Consider the following 24,849-nt stretch of genomic DNA (forward strand, 5'->3'; position numbering starts at 1 on the left):
CCGGCTTTTAGGGTAAAATGTCCGGCCAAATGAAACACAAAGTCCGGCTTTTGTGATTTTGGACCTGGAAACCCTACTCCCGACTTTCGCTGGTAATGATTACTACACAACTCTCCGTTCAAATTTGATGTACAATTGTTAAACATGATGTATTCCACACGTGCTTGTAAATGAATGTAAATCGAATGCAATTTAATACTGCATTGTAACAAACATCATTTGTTTCGCTAGGAAAATATTAATTAATTGTAGTTAGCACAACTTGTAGATCTCTAATGATTTTCAATCGTGAAACGTACTTGTGGACGCGGTGAAGCTGTTAATTATTTCTTAGAAACGTTTAACAGCAATATCTTTAAGAGGATTATGGTCTTCGGCGCAGCTCTCTCGTCTTTGTACCTATCAGCAGTGTACGATGCACATCAAGATATGAAATTGACATCATACGTAGTTGTAATTGGTGGTGGTATTATGCAACAAGAATGTAAAGTCTGACGTACAATCGACTACACAATTGATGCGTCCGGTGTAGTGCAGCCAAGTCCATCTTTTGTTGTAATAAAATGAACAAATCGCAACCTCTTCAGCAACTCCGAATGTATTTTTCTTATCGAAACAAAATGGTGAATTCATTTGTAACGGTAAACGAATCACATGGTCCAACGATTGCTATACAATATTACAATTCACCAAAAACAGTAGTTAACAATACAATCCACAATTGTTAGTCAAAACTGAATACATGCATATTAAGTAACCAAAACACAACCTGAAAAACATAAAGAAACAATAAATATATATTGTAACTTATTTTTGCTAACGAGTATGTTACCGAATGCAAATCGTTTATCATTATTAATTACATAAACACTTGTCAATCATAGCTGTAATAAATAATATCATTTACTGTCACATACGATAACGTCAGAAATAAAATACAAGAACTAATAAAAAGTTACATAAATTTTATCTCGACACCTCTCTCAGTAGTAGAGATTATTTGGGATCTCCATACTTATCTGACATTCGGCAGGTTTTCTGGGTAGATACCATAATCTGTTATATCAATTTTCGTAACAAAAATGTCCATAGTCCAATTTAACCCTTAAGTAACACCGTGGGGTAATTTTTTACCCCAGGCGCATAAAAATTGACATATCTTTTTTTCTACCGAAGCTAGTGCAATGTCGTTTTGTGTATTCTCAATGCAGAGTGTACGCTTTAAGCTCGTAGATGCGGGATGTGAAAAAAATCATCCGTTTGACTCGTATAGGTAAGTGGGGTGGAAATTTACCCCAGGGTGTTAGTTACGCATGCTTTAATTTATCATCACCTAACATGTTATTAATAGGTTTTTACAATATTCAAACAAAATATGTAAAAATTTATATGACGAATAAGTAGCACGTTGTCTCGAAAATGCAGAGAAATAAATAGAGCTTGATTTACATGATACTTTTCGAACTTTGAAGACATCCCCTCAGAACACAGCGTTCATATATTCGACACAGAAATAGAGCTCAAAAGTGATAATTACGTAATAATTCAGCGTGTCTGATGTGCTATAAAAAAAAAGGTATAAAATAAATAAAAAATATTTTTTCATAATTTTAGAAACAAATAAGTTTTTTTATTTTGCTTTATTATAAAGCCAGAAATTTTCGTTTTATTTCATTTTGTGTTTAAAATATGTATAAAACATCTATTCAATGTCTGATTAGTATAAATTTTTGGTTCCCACTATAACTTTCCAAGATTTTTCTAGAAGACCATTGTGGAGACTATTAGTTGCCCATGAAAAATTCTTTGTTTTTTGTTATGATTGATTTCAGATGTTTCTTTATGCTAGATAGACGTTCTTTTAAAGCAATAGTATAATTTAGTGAGTCCCTTAATACATTGTAAATCACAAATTAAATTGATTTTAAATATTGACTAAAATTTTTTCAATTTCCGTTTGGGGTATTTTTTTACCCCAGGGTGTTCAAAGTGTAACCAAAAATAAGGATGTTACTTAGGGGTTAAATCTCATCTCATATACTTACCTACGTCAAAATTGGTATATGGTCATTGGTCGTAGATTTGATGTCAAACAATATTATTATAAAAAATGTCCCCACTTTACGATTGTAAGGGAGCCCTAATTATTTTTTTTCAAAATATTATTCTACCACTTTTTCTTTTTCGGCGTGTTTAATATGCCAATAGTTTCCAAGCAAAACCTCAGATGGACAGACAGACAGACGGACATGACGAAACATATATAAGGGTTCCTTGTCAGTACTACGGAACCCTAAAAAGGGTCCCTGCTATTGGTATTTTTATAGGTCTGCAAGAAGCTCTTTCTTGTTTAAAAGCTACTATGCAATTATTTTCTAAATTCATTCTATGTATAATACGAGAATACTAGTAATACATATAATGAATAGGTTTGTTTAGTTTTGATTAATGATCTAAACATTACTGATAAACAAACACTAATGTTGTTTTAGTATTTTTAACGAGTTTAAAAAAATAGAAAGTATTATCTAATGAATTTACTCTAATGAATCATTTTTTGCGTTAAAACTTTCAAGACAAAACAATAAACTGATAATGTTTCGTAATCCGTACTAATATTACTTAAAATGTGAAAGTAATTATGTCTGTCTGTTACCTTTTCATGTTTAAACCTGACGACTAAATATATTTAGATGAAGGTTAGTAAAAAGGTATACATAGGATATGTAGGGATATCGGTCTGTCCCAGAAAAACTATAATGTAACCTGGTTCTCATTTTATCCTTATATTCAGATGAGTGAAGCTGCGGGAAAAACCTAGTATGAATTATTAAACATTAGCAGCACGACTTCCTACGCGTGGATCCCGTTTTACCCCCTTAGGGGTTGAATCTTGCAAAATCCTGTCTTAGTGAGCACCTACGCTCTAAAAGGAATCCCCATGTAAAGTTTGAGACTCCTAGCACTTGTAATTTCTGAGATTTCATGATGAGTGAGTCAGTCAGTGACCTTTCGCTTTTATATACTTAAGAGTATATAGATTTGGTGAAATTAAATTCAGTCAGATAACATCTAATATCGTGAGTGTAGCTGTAGTGTGGGTGTCCTGTCGGTCGACCGCAAACCATAACCGCAAACTGCAAATCATACTTATCTACCGAAATCGGATGGACACGTTAGGCGTAGACGATGATACAGCATTAAGCTTTATTACATCTTTTAGTGGTGTGGTAATAGATGCTACCTAATCTCTACAAAGTCGCTTTCTGCTGTCTGTCCCTATGACGCATGCTTAGATCTTTAGAACTACGCAACAGATTTTTAAGCGGGGTTTTTTCAATACATAGAGTGACCCGCGGGACGTCTGGGCGGGTCGCTAGTTTGCAAATAAAGTGTTATCGCCCGAAGTGTCGAATAACATTTGGGCATTAAAAAAAAAGGTTTAGATTGAGATCAGTAGTAGCGATCAAGATCTAGATCTCAAAAGTAGATTTAACCCATACCTACACAGATTAAAGCCTGTGATGGTGTAAAATATCTCAATTTAATCAGTGTACTCGAGATTATAAACGTTTACTCGTAGGTAGTACCTACTTAGGCTGAAGTACCTACAGACGAAAAATCACGAAAATGCGGTTGAGGCATGTAATAAAAGTCGCATTAACTCGTTTTCCAAAATGCGACGTTGTTGCTATTGACTAATTGACTTTTTGTATAAACTTTGGAACGTGGTATACCCGAAGTAAGTTGACTTCCGAAAATTTAAAGTGAATATGGACTTATGTTACACTGCTACGTGTGGCCTGCTTGCACACCGCAGACATTCATCATTCCAAATCTACGAGAGAGCCAACCACTAATTCCCAGACATCGATAAAATTCGATTCTTTTCGTGCTATTTTATAATTGCTATAATATGACCGAAGTGAACGCGAGAGGCATGTTTGTAGCGATATTAAGACTACCCTACATTTTATATTTTATTTGTCTGGTTAGAAGACTTGATTTTTAAGATAACTGCCTTATGCTTTATTATTTTTATTATCACGTCGTCGCGGAGAATTAATTATCGACTGAAACAACTGATTGACTCATAATTTATTTCAACCGGCTGAAAATAAGTCAACGGCCTCCTCCAGCGAGTAAAAGACAGATTGTTTACAATCTCTAATTATGCCGAGCTTATATTTCAATATAAAATAATATTTAATAAGTACAGTCTACAGAAAATCAAACTACTTTATACTTACACTAGCTTTCCGACCGCGGCTTCACCCGCGTGGAATTACGTTTGTAAAATTTTCCTGAATTTACTTTGCTATAAACCTCACGGAGCCCGAGACCTTTCCAACGAATGCAAAACCGTGGAAATCGGTTCGTGCGTTCTGGAGTTATAGCGTCAGGAAGGAAAAGCCGACTTATTTTTATACAAGTACCTACTCGTAGTAGATTTTAGATACAAAGTCGCAACTATCCCAACTGCTTTATGAAGGCTCGCAGTTTCACCTTGATGCGCTGTCGTCCGTACATGATATTATTTGCAATTATTATTTAAAATAACAAGACACAAATACTTCCAATTCAAAGTAAGTAATTGACTGAGACTAGAACTTTATTTTTTCAATTACCTAATAATAACTTAATTAACATTGTTCTGTAAATATGACAAGTAAAATAGAATGCATTTGAGTAAGCCTGCAGTTTTATTTATTTAGATGTCCAAAGTAAAAACTTATTTTACTTCGGAATATCTGGCATAGTTGTATATTCATCATTTATTTATAGATTTAATTGACGTCAATTTCTTTCTACCTAATTATGATTTTCTTAATTACTCGTATTAACTACTTTGTTTGTATACTCTTACCTACTTCTGTCAGTGTTGTTTTACTGAATGTTAATACGAGTAGATTTAGCTATCATTGCTTAAGTATTAAGTATCACGAAAATAGTAAGTATATGTAATACATACATGCTCTTTAACTACTATCGAAAAGTACCTATAGTAATGTACTCGTATATTCCTACTAGCGGCCGCCCGCGACTTCGTACGCGTGGATCCCGTTTTACCCGGAGTTCCGTAAAATCCTTTCTTAGCGGATGCTCAATTCGAGATCTCATCTACTTGAAATAACTTGTCTACGTTTACTTAGCGAATGTACTTTTTTTAATAATTTAATATTTGAAAAATAAAATCAATACAAACCCTTAATTCAATATAATAATACTAGTAGGTATAACTTGTAATAATATTGCGAAGCGAATTGCTTATTTATCTATGTAGTGTGTTCAAAGCGAATGATTAAGTAGGTATATTTTGTTTTTTTAAATTTTGTGTTGGCCTACTTACCTATTATGTATTTATGAATAAAAGATAAAATACTCAATTGACGTTGAAATAGCTTAGTAGGTAATACTGGTTAATTTGTTAGCCACTCTACCTGTACCGAAAAACGGCGGTAGTTCCTATATTATAACAGTTATGAATATAACTAAAATAAAGCACAACTGGTCGACAAGATTGCATCATCTGACTTTTTGTTGGAAAGTGAATGTGACAATGAACTCTCTCTTGAGACCGAATTTAACTTAACCGTACTTTACCCGACTCTACATAAAGATAAAACTAAGATATTTTATTTCATCTTACGTAATTTGATTGTGATGAAGCATAACTTTTTACAAATTATACGTGACTTAAAATTGAGTAAAAAAGGTTCGACGTTTTTGCATGTTGTACCGTTAACTGCTTGTGAGACGATGTAGGTAATTTACTGACATACGGTCGTGATTCCTTTTAATGATAATAAAGGCCGGCGAATTTTAATAATGGTTAAAAGGTAAAATACAAAAATCAAGAACCTTGCAACGTTACTGGAGCAGATATTTTGGCAATTGGAAAAACTTTGGCTCTTTTTGCAATGGCTACAGTTACTTAGCTTTTTATCTCCTCGAAATATCGGCTTAAGGCTATTGGTATTGATTATTGCCACGATTGTCCTTAATCCATTCTTATCGTTCATGGTCAATTAGTATTTCCAAAACAAAAACATCGGTAATAAAAACTGGAACACTGCGACAAGTCGATGAAATTTTTACGGAGCTCGCCTCCGCGCGGTGTGCGGCAGCGTGTGACAGCGCCCACACTACATCGGTTACAAATCATTGCTCAGTAATTGGCTAATCTAATCTCCTTGCAAGACGAGCCATTCGGGTGTCATGTAAAAAGCAATGTATGTGTAGTTTGGGATACGTTGGTGCTTATTTTATTTAATTATCAAAATAACGACTTCCTCAGCGAACCGATGAGCTCGAATACCGATATAATTGGCAACAGATGTGCTGCATCACACGAAAGTATTTATGAATTCAGTTGTTATGCATGTCCAATAGTGGACAGCGCATAATTCGTCGCCACCAGAGCGCGGCGGCCGTCATCAAAAGTCCGTAATAGGTAGAAATCATTTTATTCGGTGCTATTCAGAGGTTACATCAGATGAGGTCCGCTGGGATCACAGTCTCACAGTGACAGCAATCACGCTCGAATACACATTGACAGTTGTAAGGTGTGCACGCAAAAGTGCCAATTATCATCAAAACAATTAACTAGCATGATTCGTAATAAAATCCAAGGCAAAACCATGTCGGATTGTATGTTAGATTTCATTCAAGCTTGCTGTGTACCCGTTCAAGTTTATCTATCAACGCTAATTTAATTTTCAAACTACCCATGACAGCCGCTTTGTCTAGATCCCGCAAGGTGTACACACATAAGTATTACCTACACAACTGTTATGTCTGGCCTTGCTGTCTACAGTTTAAATACTAGGATTATCCGTAAGCTATTTTTTGCTGTTATCATTAAGTATTTGTTAAATTCCGTGATAAGAGCGACTCGAGTCATCTTCAAGTGTTTTGGAATACATCATGCATGGTTGAGTGCATGCGATACGTTGTATCCCACTTCAAAGGTTTAATCCCCTTATCTTTAATTCGTTGCTTGGTAAATATTTCACTTGTTATTAAACTTTATACTGGATTGCAAAATAAATATGCCCTTGCGAACAATACGCCTCTAATCACTGGTTCAACTGAAAAGTAAACTAATAACATATAGCTGGAAATAATATTACAATCAAAGATTTAACACTTTCCCTGCGCCAAGTGTTTAGACGATTTTCCTTCCGCGCGCACAAACGTCCGCCGAGACAGGCCGAGAGTGCCGAGACACACTTTTACAGCAGCTTGCCATTGTGCGTTTCAACTAGTGTTTTCCTCTTTACATCATCGTGGAAACTCAACATACAGACTCCATTCTTTGAGGAAATACTTATTTGATTTGTAATAAATAGTTATGACGTTAATAAGACAGTATTACATTTTTCTTCTAATCGTTTTCTGTTTGAAATTTTGTCCTCATGCTGACGATAAAGGGCAAATCCCGACGCTTAGAATCTGGGAGTCCCACTTCTACTTTGAATTGGCGTGCACGTGCATAATTTAGATTTTTGCTCTACTTATTATACTTACTCAACCAATTTCAAGAAGAATGACAATCAAAACCAATTCCATATTCCTAATAGTTATTAGGTATGTTTATTGATTAATATGGAATTAATATGGCTATAGTAGCATTTTCTTCGGGTGGCCATAAAACTCCAGATTTAAACATTCTTATAATATTATGCTATAGGTACGTAGGTAGATACTTACTCAATCTAGTCAGAATACTACGGCTAACTGACGTTTGATTGCAATAACGTCAGTTGGTCCAAAGCCGACGCTCTATGTACAATAATGTTAATAGGAGCTGTCCATGACAATTTCCGTACCAAAGCTATGTTGTTGTTAATGACAGGCAGATTTGACAGAATATCGACAGTTTCATACGATAACAGGCACCTAGCCCATAAAAGTCGAGTTATTGGCGCATATAATGAAAATCGATCGAATGCCCAATACAGCCAAATGTTCTCTTATGTAGGTATACTATACGTGAACGTGTTAATAAAATAGATTGAGGGACTTCCATTTACTGGATTCAAAATATTCGATGCTCTCTACATTTTGGCATGCTTACTTAATACATAGTTAGATAGTTACTTGTCTATTAGCAATATTCTGAAAGTTAATTCTAGGGATCTAATAAAAATACCTAGATAAAATATTTTTAGTGTAGTTCGATATCTCTTAATGATCATAAATAAAACCTAGTGTGGAAATTATTTTGATTATATTCATGTATGTTAGTGAAAATTGCCTGAGGCCGCATTGCAAAGTTTTAAATGGGAATTATTCTGGCCTGTCTTTGTGTCCAAATACTAAATAAATACCTACCTAGTACCTACACATTCTGTTTTCCCTGAAATTAATTATTCCATAATTGGCTGCCGTAATTTTGGAAATATACGTAACAAAATATAACATTTGTTTTTCATTTATGTTACAAAAACATTATTATAATAACAACTACACCACAGTACTCTTAGCTTATAAGTAGGTATGTGCCTGTGTTAATAGCCTGTGTTATTTACTTACTCGTAAGTTATAAATCTTTTAAACAATGACGAACGGAAAGTTTTAAAAGATTAACATTAAGCAGGTGGAGATGAATAGATGAATATAATGTAGCAAAATAGAATAAATGACTGCATATCGGACAGTGACAACGACGGGCATGTGCATTCAGATGAGTTACATTTATATTTTGTCTTTACTTATTAACAAACAATGCGATTCCTAAATTCATAGGTTTTTTCTCTGAATCTGAAGTACTCGTAACCTACTTGCGTCATATCTTTACATTGCGAAATATTCTTTCCGCTCTTAAATGCGAAAGTGATTCTGTATGTTTGTTGCGTTTCTATATGACTACACTATGTTTTGTACGCATAATATCTGAGCTGTCGCCTGTCAAACACAGACGTGTTTAGATAAATTTTGATTTAGAGATTTAGATGATTTGAAACTATTTATCTTGGCTGGGGTTTATAATATTCGATAAGGTTTAAATTTTGAAATAAATATGGACACTAAAGGTAGTGAGTTTGGAGTGACAACTGTTTACCGTTCCATTAACTCTTTGGGAAAGTAGCGACCCTATTGACATCACACATCACACACTATTTCGCTGTTTTAACACATGCGCCTAGAATCCACAAGAGAAGACAAATCATGTTATTGTTTACATTATAATTAATAACATACATAATTAACTAGCAGTGTTCCGCTGTGTTACCCGCGGTAAAACGTACCCTGTGTTAATTCAGGGTGTCAATTAACTCCATACCAAATTTGATTAAAATCGCTCCAGCGGTTTAGACGTGAATAAGTAACAAACATACATACTGACAAACTCGTCTTTATAATATTATTGTGATAACATTATTAATTAAATGCCAGTAACCGAAAATATAATCTGAATTTTCTAAATGCAGCGAGGATAAATTTAGACTACGAGTCTATCTTACCTGCCTACTTGCCAGTCACCTTCAGTCGCGTTTCGCAGGGTCTCCTTGACACACTCGGTGTCGCCTTAATCGAAAAACTGTTACAAGTCGTTGTTTTTAATTATCTAAATTAGTTTAGACAATCTTCGAATGTAAACATCTAGAATTTTTTAGCTATAAACTTGTCTACATCATGGTGGTATGACCTTACAGAATTCTTAGAGGAGACACCGTACTTTTTAATAGGTCACATTAATTTTGAAATAGTGAAATTCCGAAACAGAGAACGGGTAGCAGCGCTCTCTGACAAACATCAATCTTTTAAACTGCGATCTCCAACCCGCCTGCCAAGCGTGGGGATTATGGCAAAACCCTCCACTATAGTGGAGGAGGCTCATAGTCCAGCAGGGGACTGTAAAGGGCTGTTGATGATGATGATGATGAAATTCCAATTCACTTGCGATATGCACGATTTTTATGCAAATACCTATAAAGTTTGTGCAAATTAGTGTACGAATTCGAATTTTAATGCTTTAAAATTAAGCCTTCTATTGAAACGCAAAGCCTCTTTCGGTCATTGGCATTTAACCTTTTACGTAGGTACAAATGCCTTTCGCCATAGATTATAAGCACATAAATCTATTCTGTAGCGGAACAACTAGGGTAGGCAGTATGGTTTATGACCTTAGCCTCGGTCCTCATCAGTCTTCTTGCGACATGAAATAAAAACAGCCCAAAAAATATCATTTGGCGATCTGATGATTTTTTGTTTTGTCTCTCAGACCCGTTTGATCCAAATTCTATTTGCTAGGTACTATGTATTTTAATTCCTTTCAATTGAATACTATGCTGAAAGATGGCTGCAATATAATATTTAGCTTGATGCACCGTACATAAGGCAATTTTAAAACTAAAACGCATAGTCAGTAGGTACAGTCGCGAAATGAAAAGGTTCGTCACCTTAGGCCCGGTTTTTTGATTCGTAGTTAAAATAACTAATTGTTAAATTTTGCTACTAATGGTTAAATATTAACAAAATGTTAACTAATGGTTAAAACATGTACTAAAAGTCAAGCTACTAACCATTGTTTGAAAAACATTTTTTTCTGATATTTAACCACTTGTCATGTGACATCTATCAAATTTGACTATACTGGGCCTTAGTGTCGGTTTTCGCTTGCACTGTAATAGTCAAACCTGCCAACATAACCGTGCAAGAAACAGTGCTACTAACATTTAAATAAATATGACGTTTTCTAACGAATAAGGTTTTGCTTGTTTATTTTTTTATCTCATCAGTGCAATGTTACAAAATGTTTTTTTTTTAATTTAATAGATAATGACAGGTTGAACCAACAAGAAGGTTTTAGTTTATCAATCATAATAATCTTCTTGACAAGATAAATCGTCAAACAACAGCTTTGATCTGAATAATTTTGAACTTTACTGAAGAAGTGTTAAAGATTATTTTCTATAACTCGAAATTATTCTGTAACATAGTTTCAAAAGGTAATATGTGCTCGCGATTCGTTGAAGGAATCAATTTGAAAACTGACGAACCTTTTCATTCCGTGACTGTACATTTAAATAATAACGACTAATAACGAGCCTAAACCCGGATATCTCTAGGGCTATCGTAGAACATAGACCTTAGATATCCAAGACCCTTTTCGACAACATCTTAAAAAGGTAAAAACGCAAGCAAAATAGGTACAAACTTATAGTGCTTGACTCACTCTAGAATGACATAAAACAGATGTTTAGTAGGTATACTGTTCTTGAACCTTACGGGTATCATAATGAATTTAACATGAAAAATAATATTATGTAGTATTGTTCAATTAATTTGAACGCCTGTACAATGCACTCGTAAACAATAGAGCGTCTGGTAAAATATCATAATATATTATTTATTTATCACGAACTTATTTCAATTGTTTAAATTTTCTTTCATGCACTATTGTAAAAGGACAGGGTTAGTTAAAAAGAGGCAATTATTTATTTGTAATAGGTAGGCAATTTAGGTTTAGAACTATTTTTGTAGTTAAGATAAGTATGTAAACAAAGTGTCTAAAATGGTAGAGTCTTATGATATCTACTTAAATATTGAGCTAGAAATTAGTATAGGTATTAAGTTATTGCAGAGAAGCAAACTAATAAAAGTTTTTTTTATTATCATAATAATATTATAACATAAGATCACAGGGATTTATTGGCTTATGTTTAATAGTCTTAAAATCTCAAGCATTGTCTTTAGTTTTACTCTAAGCTTTAGTATGTAGGACATCATGATATCATTGTTTGCACTGTGCATATTTTATTTATTTTTCAAGACCACTCTAGTGCACGTTGGCAACGACTTGAGCTGTAAGAACATGTTCAACGCACTGCAATTTTAAATTATCATTTACTAGCTTTTGCTCGCGGCTTCACCCGCATGAAATTTAGTTTGTCACGAATCGTCAAAAATTATCCTATAATATGTACCTATGTTATTCTGGGTTATAATCAATAATACTGCAAAGTTTCATCAAAATCCGTTCAGTAGTTTTTGCGTGAAAGAGTAACAAACATCCAGACATCCACATAAACTTTCGCATTTATAATGTTAGTAGGAGGAAGTAGGATTTACTTAAATTGCTAGTAACTAATCACTTTAGTAAATGTCTGATCATGATTAGACACTTATTATACTTATACGAGTAACATTCGATTCAATTATCATAGAAACGTACCTATTTATGTATTTTAAATACACATTTAAAGAACTATATTACAATAATTAATCAAGCATGATACTCGTACATTAATGTTACGGATTAGTAGTAGTAAGTACTAAGAGAGAGCTAATTGGCATTTTACTCGAGTATGGTTGTAGCCAGATAACTACCATGGTTTCATTAATTCTAATAGTGAGCACAAAGACCTCTTTAACATCGAAGAACGCTCGTTATATCCATCACGAATCACGCGATCGGCGGTCAGTTAAGAGAATAAATACTTAAGTACTGCGACGTACAAAAAAATGTAAGATAAACAAATACTGTCTTAAGTTTTCCGTAACGAGTGGTGACCTTCACAAGTGGCAGAAGGGCCAACACACATTATGTCGGCGGACGCTGCCAGAATACATTGGATTAGTTTTGAACATATTTAGACTCAAAGTGGTCGTCGTCGTGACCACCAAAAGCAATTTTTACAAAGTACAGGTATATCCAAATGAATGAAAAATATTAACCGCAGTCACTATTGGTCTTAAGTTTAGGGTATCTTCTACGTTAGTATTCAAACGGTATTGATCGCGCAACGTCTTTACTAAGAAACTACTAGTAGCACCTTCAATACTTATAATAATACAAAAAAAACATATGTAAGGTCAGTTTCTATAATAAAAAGAATGTAACGTATTTCTCACATTACATTAGAATAGGACTTAACCAAAAGTGACCACGTTTAAACCTAGAGCACTCTAGTCATCTTAGTAAAGCATTTCCTAGAAGGAACATGTAGTTAGCAGATGTGAAGAATTAGAAAATGACAGATTTTAGGAGATGATCTTGAGCGTGTTTTGGCCCTTAGCAGTCTTCCGCCTTCTCTCCTCAACTTCCGCGTCAAGTACGTCTACGAGCAAAAACATTTTACGTTAAATTTTGGGATTGTGGACACTTCCCTGTGCAGTCGCAGACCACCGATTTTTATTAGATTTAGAATGTATGAAGGCGCTATGCATCAAACTTTTGTGAGGTAGCGTTAACAGGATAACATAGCACCGCTATGTCACCATGAACAATATGTTTCGCTTGATTTTCACGGTCGATAACAACCGTAGAGTGCAATGCGTATGCGATTAGCATTCCACTTTCATTCTGACGTAACAAATTGTCTCATTGAAACGCACGGTGCATTGCCGTGTACGCTCAGTCAAGGCCCCATTCCACTTCCTAATCTTTCTGTTATAACTGTATTTTTAATTGCTTTACCTAATGATTTTGGTGTTTAACTTGGGTTTAAATATAAAGGAAGGCAAGATATTTTTATTTGATTCGTGACTGGAAAGTTAGGTACCCGTCATTTCCGATTAGTGATATATTTTTATTCGATTAATGCTTAAAATAACTAATATTTTTTTAATATAAATTTATAAAAGTGCATAATTTATGCTCTGCTTTCTTTTAAGCAAATATACTCCTTGCCTGACAAGCAGTAAGCAATTCATTAAGTACGATTCATGAAATACATGTATGAAATCACAGTCCCATCACTTTCTTTCTTAGTCGGGCACTCTTGTCAGAGTGGTTGTGGTTGCGCTGACGAGGCACACGGTGGCGTGTTCGATGTCATCTCCGAGGGTAGCTCTCATAGCTATGTGCTTCCATTTCGGAAGTTTGAAGGTTAGAGGCGTCGCGAGTACACTGGACCATGGTCGACTCAGTAGCCTTTGTAATGGCGTCTATCCAGCGGGTTGGCGACCAACCGCGTGCTCTCTTTCCTTCCACCTGGCTCTGAACTACCAGTCTCTCCATCGACTTCTCATTTCTAGTGACGTGAACAATGAACACTGCAACTGCTCTAAATCCAGGATATATAGCTTAATTGAAACCTAACCAGGGTAAGTTGAGTGGTGAGGTAGTCCCAGGAGATAGCTAACTGTCCTAGAACCTGCAACATATTTTATTAAATGAAAATTTTAGGCCTAGCAACTGTACTTAATGTGAACCAAATCTGAAACAAACAAATCTTTTCCGCATTTGAAGAAGTTCTTCGTATTGAGAGGAGGTGTCCAATTCTGCATTGCATTGCAATGTTTACGCACCTACAGGTAATGCTACTTATCTGTATTTTGCCATATTCATTCTCAAATCCACACTTCTGGATAACGTCCAACTTTGCTTCTCTCCTTCCGACCTTACGCAAGTAGTTATCGAATACCAAATCTCCGACAATCACTGCACCTGCGTCATTCGACAATTTATTCAACAAAACCCAAACCAGTGTTATAAATATATTATTCCCTTTAAATTGTAAAACCTGTCGTTCGTACAAACAACGCCATTATACTTGCATTGCGGAATTCATTTACGCAGCAAAGTTTTTTATTTTGACCATTTTCATCCGCAAACGCTTATTATTTGTCAAAAGCGACTGTATTGGTAAAGTTTTTGTTTTTATTAACATGTTTTTATGAATTGTAATTATTTATAAGAACAAGTTTGTAGGTAAAATGGTGTTATAACACGTGCGTACACTACATATCTATGTTAATATTGCGTCTCTTCAATGATTTGCGACAATGTCAGCATTAACTATTTCAAGTAGGTACCTATAGGTGTCATTTTGTATTCAGGGGACTAAAATTCAGCAAGACTGTGTATATCTCTCTCTATACGTGGTATTTTATCCTAATTGGAAAAGCAGTCTATGCCGTGCAACATTATAAAAGTTGGCATCAATTGTGATTTCTTTATGAGCCTTCCGCAATTTTATGTTCATTCATGAAACATAATGGATTGAGTCTATGTAACCTACCGATCAATTTGCCGTCGGTGGTCCGTCCAAAATCATCAAGCTGCCAAACCAAATGACTGTAATTGCTCCGCGGCTGGGAAAAAGATTGCGATCCGGTTATTACCAGTTTACCCACCAGACGCGTTATGAGGAATTTTGGACATGACTGGGCCGAACCGAATTTAGGTCCATAATTGGGACTGGGCCAGTTAACCCGCATTGACCCCTTTTGCTGTCTCGGCCGCAGTTCAGTAATAGTAAAAGGCGTTAGTTACCAAATATTGTAGACGCGATTTTAATAGGCATTAGTCATTAGGAAAACCATGCAGATAGAATCTTAGAATCATTTATCACATTAGTATTGACACAACCTTATTGTAATAATAAAACCTACGATCTACTTGTGAACTCTCAATAAAAACTAATGCCGCAAATATTTGCAAATTCTTCATTAAAAAAAAGATAAATATCACATCAAAAAGACTATGCCGGAAATTGGCGTCTTTTTTTTTTCGCGCGGCCATCGACCTAACCTTGTTTTTTGATTACAAAATAGGGTAATAAACCAAACTTACTATGACATGTATACCTCTAAACTCAGTCTGAACTGAGTTACGAGCATATTAGAAGTTTGATGATTTTCATACTAGATTTGCTTTTTCCGCGCAAGTTTTATAAGAAATTGCAACAAAATAGTGATATTGTATGTGTAAACAAACAATACCATCCATTAAAGGCTCCAGACATCAGTATGCAGCAGAATCAGCGCAATAAAAAAATAGCGCAATATTTTGTTACAATTTCTTACAAAACTTGCGCGCAAAAAGCAAATCTAGTATGAAAATCATCAAACTTCTAATGCTCGTAACTCAGTTCAGACTGAGTTTAGAGGTATACATGCCATAGTAAGTTTGGTTTATTACACTATTTTGTAATAAAAAAATAAAGTTTGGTCGATGGCCGCGCGAAAAAAAAAAGACGCCACCTTTCATACAAAATCTGGCATTGCCATTAGTAGGTAGTTTTCACATTAATTGTATGTAATGCAGTACTATTAGTACTCGTAGTTTCAGATAAAATTTATCCTCCAGAAGTCAATAAGTACGCCAATATTTTAATACCCTTGTTATTACCAATTAGGGAAAGAGTCTAGACCTTGTCGTATACATTATTAAGGTAAAAGCTATAAACTCGTACCTATAGGAAATATTTTATCGTTTGGGGTCAAAAACGCGTTTTCTTGGGGCCAAAAACCTCATTTCGGTAATTTTTAACTCCATTTATGGAATTCTGCCGGCGAGTCGTTCTTAAAAAATATTCGTTGAGGACTTTTAAGACCCCCTAACGGGTCTTCATTTATTCATTTTGCATCATGACAAATAAATAATACCAAATTACCCTATCTGAAACCNATCAAAAGACTATGCCGGAAATTGGCGTCTTTTTTTTTTCGCGCGGCCATCGACCTAACCTTGTTTTTTGATTACAAAATAGGGTAATAAACCAAACTTACTATGACATGTATACCTCTAAACTCAGTCTGAACTGAGTTACGAGCATATTAGAAGTTTGATGATTTTCATACTAGATTTGCTTTTTCCGCGCAAGTTTTATAAGAAATTGCAACAAAATAGTGATATTGTATGTGTAAACAAACAATACCATCCATTAAAGGCTCCAGACATCAGTATGCAGCAGAATCAGCGCAATAAAAAAATAGCGCAATATTTTGTTACAATTTCTTACAAAACTTGCGCGCAAAAAGCAAATCTAGTATGAAAATCATCAAACTTCTAATGCTCGTAACTCAGTTCAGACTGAGTTTAGAGGTATACATGCCATAGTAAGTTTGGTTTATTACACTATTTTGTAATAAAAAAATAAAGTTTGGTCGATGGCCGCGCGAAAAAAAAAAGACGCCACCTTTCATACAAAATCTGGCATTGCCATTAGTAGGTAGTTTTCACATTAATTGTATGTAATGCAGTACTATTAGTACTCGTAGTTTCAGATAAAATTTATCCTCCAGAAGTCAATAAGTACGCCAATATTTTAATACCCTTGTTATTACCAATTAGGGAAAGAGTCTAGACCTTGTCGTATACATTATTAAGGTAAAAGCTATAAACTCGTACCTATAGGAAATATTTTATCGTTTGGGGTCAAAAACGCGTTTTCTTGGGGCCAAAAACCTCATTTCGGTAATTTTTAACTCCATTTATGGAATTCTGCCGGCGAGTCGTTCTTAAAAAATATTCGTTGAGGACTTTTAAGACCCCCTAACGGGTCTTCATTTATTCATTTTGCATCATGACAAATAAATAATACCAAATTACCCTATCTGAAACCAAGCAGGATTAGTAAACTAATAGTAAAGGTGAGTATAGACTCAAGCACTTACTTGTAACAGAACAATGAGTCGCTCTATGAAATTTCTAGTGTTTCACCCTGTCACGAACCAAACGTCATACATTTTACCTGTACTGTACCTGTACCATTCGCAAAAACGTTACATTACATAGAAATGTTTTAGTCTATACTCACCTTTAGGCCCAGAACAGACGGTGAAACGCAACTGCAAGGAAACTGCAACTGCTAGTTACTTTTGAGTTGCATCTAAGTTTCTGTCATAGCGTCCGTTGAGAGAACACACATGACGCGACCAGTTTGAAACTTTCAGTTTTAGTTTCATTCATCAGAATCATCAGAAAGTTGCAGTTTCGTTGCAGTTGCGTTTCACCGTGTGTTCTGTGCCTTAGTCTTACATTTTACCTGTGTTGTACCATTCACAAGAACGTTACATCTATGTATACTCACCTCTAATCAAATCAGAATCTCATTTTAATTCGATCGTAAATATGGAGGTTAATTGTATTTGCTGAGCGAATGTAATGTGAAGTAACGTTCACTAATGAAATAAAAGGCAATTATGTAAAGACAGGTTATTGGAAGTTAATTACTTCACTATTTTGTTAAAAAATTAAACCTAGTACAGTTATGAAACTGTATGAAAGAATTTGGTAGTTTATTATTGTCAGTTGTTTTTATTAACTGTTTTTAACTAGACACTGTATCGATAGAACAATGTCCTGTGGATTCAGAATTTTTTACTTTTATTATTATCTAAGACAGAAGATATTTAACTTATTTTTTTATAAAGCGGTTATTACGAGTATTTTACAAATTGTATGTACTTGCATTTAGCACTACCATTTTACCAAACTATCGTATCAATAAATCAGTGAAAACTCGTTGGCTTGTGTAAGACTTATTTTTTAATGCTACTTGTATTATTATAAGCTGTATGTTTTCCTAATAAGGAAAATAAAAATAAATCAATATAATTAACAAGAAATGAATAGACGATTACCCTCGTAAAATTTAGGTGATGCCAATTTTTTTAATCAATTTATATTTCCTCTTTTCAGAAACTACGCTACCCGCGATCAGTTGCGTTTATAGTCACAAATGAGTTCTGCGAAAGGTTTTCATACTATGGAATGCGAAGTAAGTCCTTAATAAATCTTTAATTAGTACAATTAATATTGAGATATAGATGACCCACACTGAACTGTCCTACCAAACTCATTGACAGGGGGGCGCCACCATCGTTCTACTATTTAATTTCCAACATGGCAAAAATCGGAACCAGCGATCCGGTATTGACGGTGGCGCCCCCCTGTCAACGTCAAGCGTGGGATAGTTCAATGTATTGGGTCTATATGAGTTCGCTTGCACACTCACTGCGGGCGCCCGTCGCATAGTCGCGACAGCAATATAATTACGCGCGAGCGATAAGGATGGGTAGCTTGGGGTCATTGGACAAAATTCTACGTGCTCACGGACCAGGCTTTAGATACAAAAGCCCAACGGTGAAGGTGTAGGACTGGCCAACTCGTAATCCGAAGAGCGCGGGTTCGAACCCCGCTGCCACTGGACTATTATGGTGAAACCACATTTAACACAAGCTTGATAACCTAAATGGTTATGTAATAGTCTCGTAAACCCCTCGTGGTAACCAGTACATACTAATATTGTTATAAAAATACCTATATGATGAAATCATTTATCATCAGTGTACCTACCATGAGTTTACGTTAGGTGTGCTCGCTAGCGAAAACGTCAAAAATCTCTATAGAGATTTTGTTTCTTGAAAGTAGCCGCTAGGGGCGCTGCACAATATATCATACAATTAATGACATTTTTTTACGCAGTCGCTAGCGAGCACACGTAACTTAAACTCATGGTAAGCACACAGAACTTCTATAAGTTAAGGAAAAAGGTATAATTATGATGACATTCTTCAAATATTTTACTGTCAGGTGTAACGACAACTGATTATGTAAATACATAGTTATTTAATCACTAGTGTAAGACACTATACAACTACCTAGTTTATTTATGTATCATAACTGTATCTGTCCTCCTCGTGGCGTACATGATTGTTTTACACCTACTTAATAATGTGCTATGAACAATTTTAATATTATAAGTGATCATTACGGGTGCATATAGGGTTGCCAGGCGTCCGGCTTTAGCCGGACATGTTTGGCTTTTTAGGGACTTGTCCGGCCAAATATTGCCTTGTCCGGCCTGTCCGGCTTTTGTTAGGCTTTTTATTTGGTTGCCGTGCCAAGCGAAAGTCGAGGACCTGGCAACCCTAGGTGCATAATACATTCTAAGATATTATGATCTACCATAATACGTAACTTCTAAGATATACCAGTTTAATCATAAATAATAGTAAACAATCACTTCAAACTAGAAAAAGTCCCACTTCAGGACAATAATGAATCAGTTTTCTGAATCAACATCACAACAAATCATTGTTCAATTTCATTTGTAACTACAACTACAAATAGCTAAACAAAAGGCAATAAATAACCTGACATAACAAGACAAATGAACAATCACTATCGACTCTAACACCAAGAAATAAGAGGTAATTGCTTTTGCAATAAGTCCTAGTACTTCATGTTGTCACGCATTTTCTGACCCACTTTAACGAATAGGTTTTCAGTTATCAGTGAATGAAATTGTGTCGCGGTTTCGCCATCGATAATAAGCACTTCTATTTCAATGCCATATACCTAGATCAATAGAATTATCTTTTTTAAAGAAACCTCAAAGAATCTTTGTTCTGAAGTTGGCCCTAAATTCACAAATGGGTCCAGTTTTTTCATCCGTATTATTTTAACTTGAGGCAAGGTTCAAATTGGTTAACTACAGAAGGGCTAGTTTTTGCCCTTATAGTGTGTCTATTCGGGTGATCGAATGCGGAACCTGTAATTAACACGTTGAGNCAATAAATGCATTAATATTAATATTCAAAGAAAAAAAACATAATATATATTAACATGAAGCCAAAAATAAAATTAATATATCTTAAACATTACAAGGTCTTTAAGCCTTGTGCCGCCACAATGTAAGTTTTAATACCAGGTTTACCGACCTTGTACCGAAGGAATGGAAAGTATTAGAAAGTTATGCCGCAGCAAAGGTGTTAAAAGATTCAAACTCTCTGACCAAAACCAATCACACTGATGAAAATTATCGAATGCTCTCATTAGTCGATTTTATGTAACATAATTATGAGCTATTACACTTTCTTCTAGCTTTATGAAGATAATTATCGAGTTAGTTAAACAACTACGAGTATTAACTATTTATATCCGCCGCGATAAAACTTACCTAATCAATGTTTAAACGTCTCAGGAGTTAAGCAACTAAAACTTTATTGTCAAAGGACCAAGTTTACTTAAAGTAGTTAACTTGCGAGTGCTTTTCAATTTCCCATAAAGTCCATCCGTCATACTTTTGTAGTTTCATCGTATTCAAAGCAAATACATCATAATATGTAATGTAATAATATGATAGAAGGAGACAAGAGGAAGATGTGTTTGGAATGATCGTCTAATAATTTCATAATTTTCACACCTCCTCTCCTCTCAGCTTCGATGAAAATGGATCGGAGTGTAGAGCAGCCTATTTCTCCTTAGTTGTGGAATCGCTTTGGTGGAAACCAGACCTAAAAAACTTTTCACATGGACAGTTCGGTTCCAAGTTACTATTCGGCTTTACCTTATTTGTCAGAAGATAAGCCAGTTTCTTTTGGCGTAGGCTAGGTACGATTATACATATTATTGATTTCCAGCAATCCTATCTCTGTACCTGCGAGACAAGCTGGGCTTCACGGCGAATGGCGCCACAGTCATCTACCACACGTTCACTATGTTCGCCTACTTCTTCCCCCTCATCGGGGCCATGATCGCCGATGGATGGTTGGGACGATTCAGGTACATACGTACTTATTTGTTCTTCTAACAGGATACATACATAAGATAATGACAATGGATCTATTCTTTCCTGTAAAGACAGACAGTAGGTAGTAATTTATTTTTATTTGATAGAGTTATAATCATACTTATTAGTCATTTATTCCATAAACAATATCGAGTATTGATTGGTAATCTTTTTTTTGTATTGTATAATTTCAGAACGATCCTGTACCTCTCCTTGGTGTACGCGGCGGGCAGCGTGCTGATCTCTCTTGCAGCCATGCCTCCGGTCAGCTTACCTCAAATGTGCGTAATAACACGCTTTTGTTACTGAGTTAATTTTGTATGCTAACCTAAAGTTAAATCTTCAAAGTTGAGCTCAGAATTCATGTTGTTATAAAGCTGGTCCTAAGAGTTAGAAGCGAGCTACGTACTTAATATACTTTAATACGTACTGATGTAAGGCCTTAACTTTCACATAAGGGACTATCCCACCCCTCGTTCTCACCGCTGCAAATCCTGTGTAGCCACGATCTACAGCTTGACTGTCAATAAAAAACTAAGCAATGAAGGTCAAGTTCGTTAATCGTTCGTCAATTAATCAGAAAAACATAGGAGCAGTTCGAAGTTGACTTTCACGTGTCATTTCAGGGAGTTCACAATGTTGGCGCTGCTGCTCATCGCCTTCGGGACAGGAGGCATCAAGCCCTGCGTGTCTGCATTCGGCGGGGACCAGTTCAAGCTGCCCGAACAGGCGAAGTACTTGGGCTACTTCTTCTCGCTGTTCTACTTCGCGATCAACGCTGGAAGCCTCATATCCACCTTCATCACCCCGATCTTCAGGGCAGACGTCCACTGCTTCGGGGAAAGTGATTGCTTTTCACTCGCGTTCGGTGTCCCGGGCATTTTGATGATTATATCAATTCGTAAGTAGTATCACATTCCGACGTTGTAGATCTTTCAGCTAAAGGTTTTTGCACTTATGTATCGAAGACAAAATACTCAGGTACTGTCAACCTTTACCGATAAAATCGTTTTATTTCGAATGTAATAGTTGCTCACTCGTGTAATAATAAAGTGCAGGTAGATAAGATATGAAGTGCCACATTAAGGCTAAATATTTAAGCTCAAGTTATTAACGACTTCTAATGACTGTTTCTAATTAATCCATACAATTCGCTGGTCACAACAAAACCTCAACAAGAAGTTTTTTACAGTGTTCTTCTTGGCTGGCAAACGGCTCTACATTATCAAGAGTCCAGCGGGAAATGTTTTGGGAAGAGTTTCTTCTTGCATTGGAGTAAGTATTTTTTAATAAGTACATTAATGAAACCTCGATCACAATATTTGAATCGATAACAGCTTTAATTAATATCATATTAAAAATATTATTTTACTCGTATAGTTTCACTACATCTGTGCCCAACATCATACCTGTGCCTCTTGAAATTGTTACATTACAGATCTAATTGATTCAATAAATACGGATACAATCGTTACTGTCTTGTACATGTATAGGCGATAGTAACGGGACTATTCCCACATCTCGTTCTCACAACTGCAACTCCTGTGTAGCCAGGATCTACAGCTTGACCGCCATGAAAACCCAACCAATGAAGGTCAGTTTGTCCCGGGGAAAGTTAAACTGTCATTGGACCCGCAACGAAATTTATCAGAAGAACATAGGAGGAGTTCAAAATTAAGGCGATAGTACCAAGCTTAACATTATAGAATCATACGAGTACGTACTTAATTATTACAAGTAATTTGCTATAAAACTGTGTAGTCTGATATGCTGTCGACTATACATAACTTGTGCATGTGGCGAAGCGATAGCGATCTCGAATCTTACAAGAGGCACTGAGTTGACACGCTAACTTGTCCAATTACTATAACGTTTTTATTGTGGTAAGAGTTGTAAAAAACAGCTCAGAGTTCGTTTAAAATGCTCATGTTACCAAAACCGACTTCGGATTTGCGATTACGAGTATATTTACTATCAAATTATCTTCTGTATTAAAATTGCAATGATAACAAATATATGTCCGAGAGCACAATAATTTCTCTAAGACACGAAAATTGTATTTGCGGTTCAAATATACTCACTCGTACTTGCATATTTACATAATAACTTGGTTCACACAAAGCGTCTTTTTTCCACTTCCTTCCTCCAACTTCCACAAACAAGTTATTAATTTATACTGTGTTAAACAGTCCTTTTGATATCGTAGTAGGACCTACATTCCATTCATATTTTTGAACTAGCTCAAATTCGGACGATTGTGATACGAGTTCTTTTATTCACATCAAAGAAGCTCTTAGCCTGCAACTGACCGTGGAAAGTGATGATCAGGTCGAAGGTGGAAGCGAGCATCATTCGGTATCCTCAAGATAGACAGAGGATATTTGTATTTTTGTTTATTTTGTGTCAAATAAAGATTTTTCTATTCTATTCTAACTGGTTATCTTAATACGAACTGCCGGAACACAACAATGCTGTTTTTGTTTTGTTTAGTTGGTTATCAGACATTTAGCATGTCCTGGGCCTAGAGAGGTCAGACCACATCTTACTTATCTGTATGAGTCTGTATGTCTTAGGGCAGAATGATTTTAGGTCGAGTCAACTAATCAAACTATATGAATTTATTGTTCTATTGTCTCTATTTGTAAGAGGAGGTCATTAAGAAAATTTCAATTAAAGAATCAATCCCATGACATATTACTTACACGTGCGTGATGATATTAATTAAAAATATGAGCAAATTCCAACGAGGCATTGCCTTTAATTTGACTTACCTACTTGACAATGTCCTATATGTCCCCTATGTAGATGGGGTAGAAGGCGTCCACAACAGTCCTCCATCGCGTTGGGTCTTTTAAATTAGTTGACCCGTTCGAAATATAATACATAAGGTTACTTACCGTTTGTACTTACATTTATTTCTGAAACGCCGTGTGTCAGGCCACGCGTGAAATAAAAAAAATAAAGATAGACCTTTATCCAGTGTCTCATATAATTAATAATTCCAGCATGCCATGGTCAAGTCGTTCAAGAGCAAAGAGAAGAGAGAACACTGGCTGGACCACGCCGACGACAAGTACGACAAGTCCCTGATTGATGACGTCAAGTCTCTACTGCGTGTCTTGGTGCTTTACATTCCCTTGCCAGTTTTCTGGGCCCTTTTCGACCAACAAGTGAGTATTGTGACGTATCTTCAAACAAAATTATAATACCTTGGAAAGTAAGCAACTTTCCCTTTATGAGATGGCGTGACGTAACTTTGTGGTGTACTAAAAGAACGGTACATTATGTACACGCTGTACTGCAGGCTGTATAAAATTGGAAATATATTTGGAGTTTTCAAGGGAAGTTTTTTGGTACTTTGATTTATGAAAGGAGAGTCAAAATCGTGAAATTAATTATGATGCTCCGTACAAAATCATTAGAGGCGTTTGTTGTTGCGTTGGCGTTGTTTACTGTACCTTCTTATGTTCCGTAACAAATTACATAAATAACTACATACCCCCATAATGTTTAGAGGAGACAGTAAAGTCTTATAAGTTTTACTTAATTACCTTTGATATCTTGATTTGATAGATTGTCTGTTGGTATCATA

General features: G+C 35.5%; 1 protein-coding gene across 2 annotated transcripts in view; it reads left to right on the forward strand.

Moving 5' to 3' along the window:
• LOC114365020 (peptide transporter family 1) overlaps window positions 1-24,849 on the forward strand; it is a 40,746-nt gene that overhangs the window by 9,978 nt on the left and 5,919 nt on the right. For both annotated transcript variants that reach the window (XM_028321439.1, XM_028321440.1), the window contains exons 2-7: window positions 18,383-18,461; window positions 21,109-21,250; window positions 21,452-21,538; window positions 21,884-22,158; window positions 22,450-22,532; window positions 24,263-24,427. In XM_028321439.1, the coding sequence (XP_028177240.1) occupies window positions 18,383-18,461; window positions 21,109-21,250; window positions 21,452-21,538; window positions 21,884-22,158; window positions 22,450-22,532; window positions 24,263-24,427 (831 nt within the window). The remainder of the gene's footprint in view (window positions 1-18,382; window positions 18,462-21,108; window positions 21,251-21,451; window positions 21,539-21,883; window positions 22,159-22,449; window positions 22,533-24,262; window positions 24,428-24,849) is intronic.

The sequence above is a fragment of the Ostrinia furnacalis genome, unplaced genomic scaffold, assembly GCF_004193835.3.
Source record: "Ostrinia furnacalis isolate ACB-3 unplaced genomic scaffold, ASM419383v2 OfSCF7532, whole genome shotgun sequence".
NCBI lineage: Eukaryota > Metazoa > Arthropoda > Insecta > Lepidoptera > Crambidae > Ostrinia > Ostrinia furnacalis.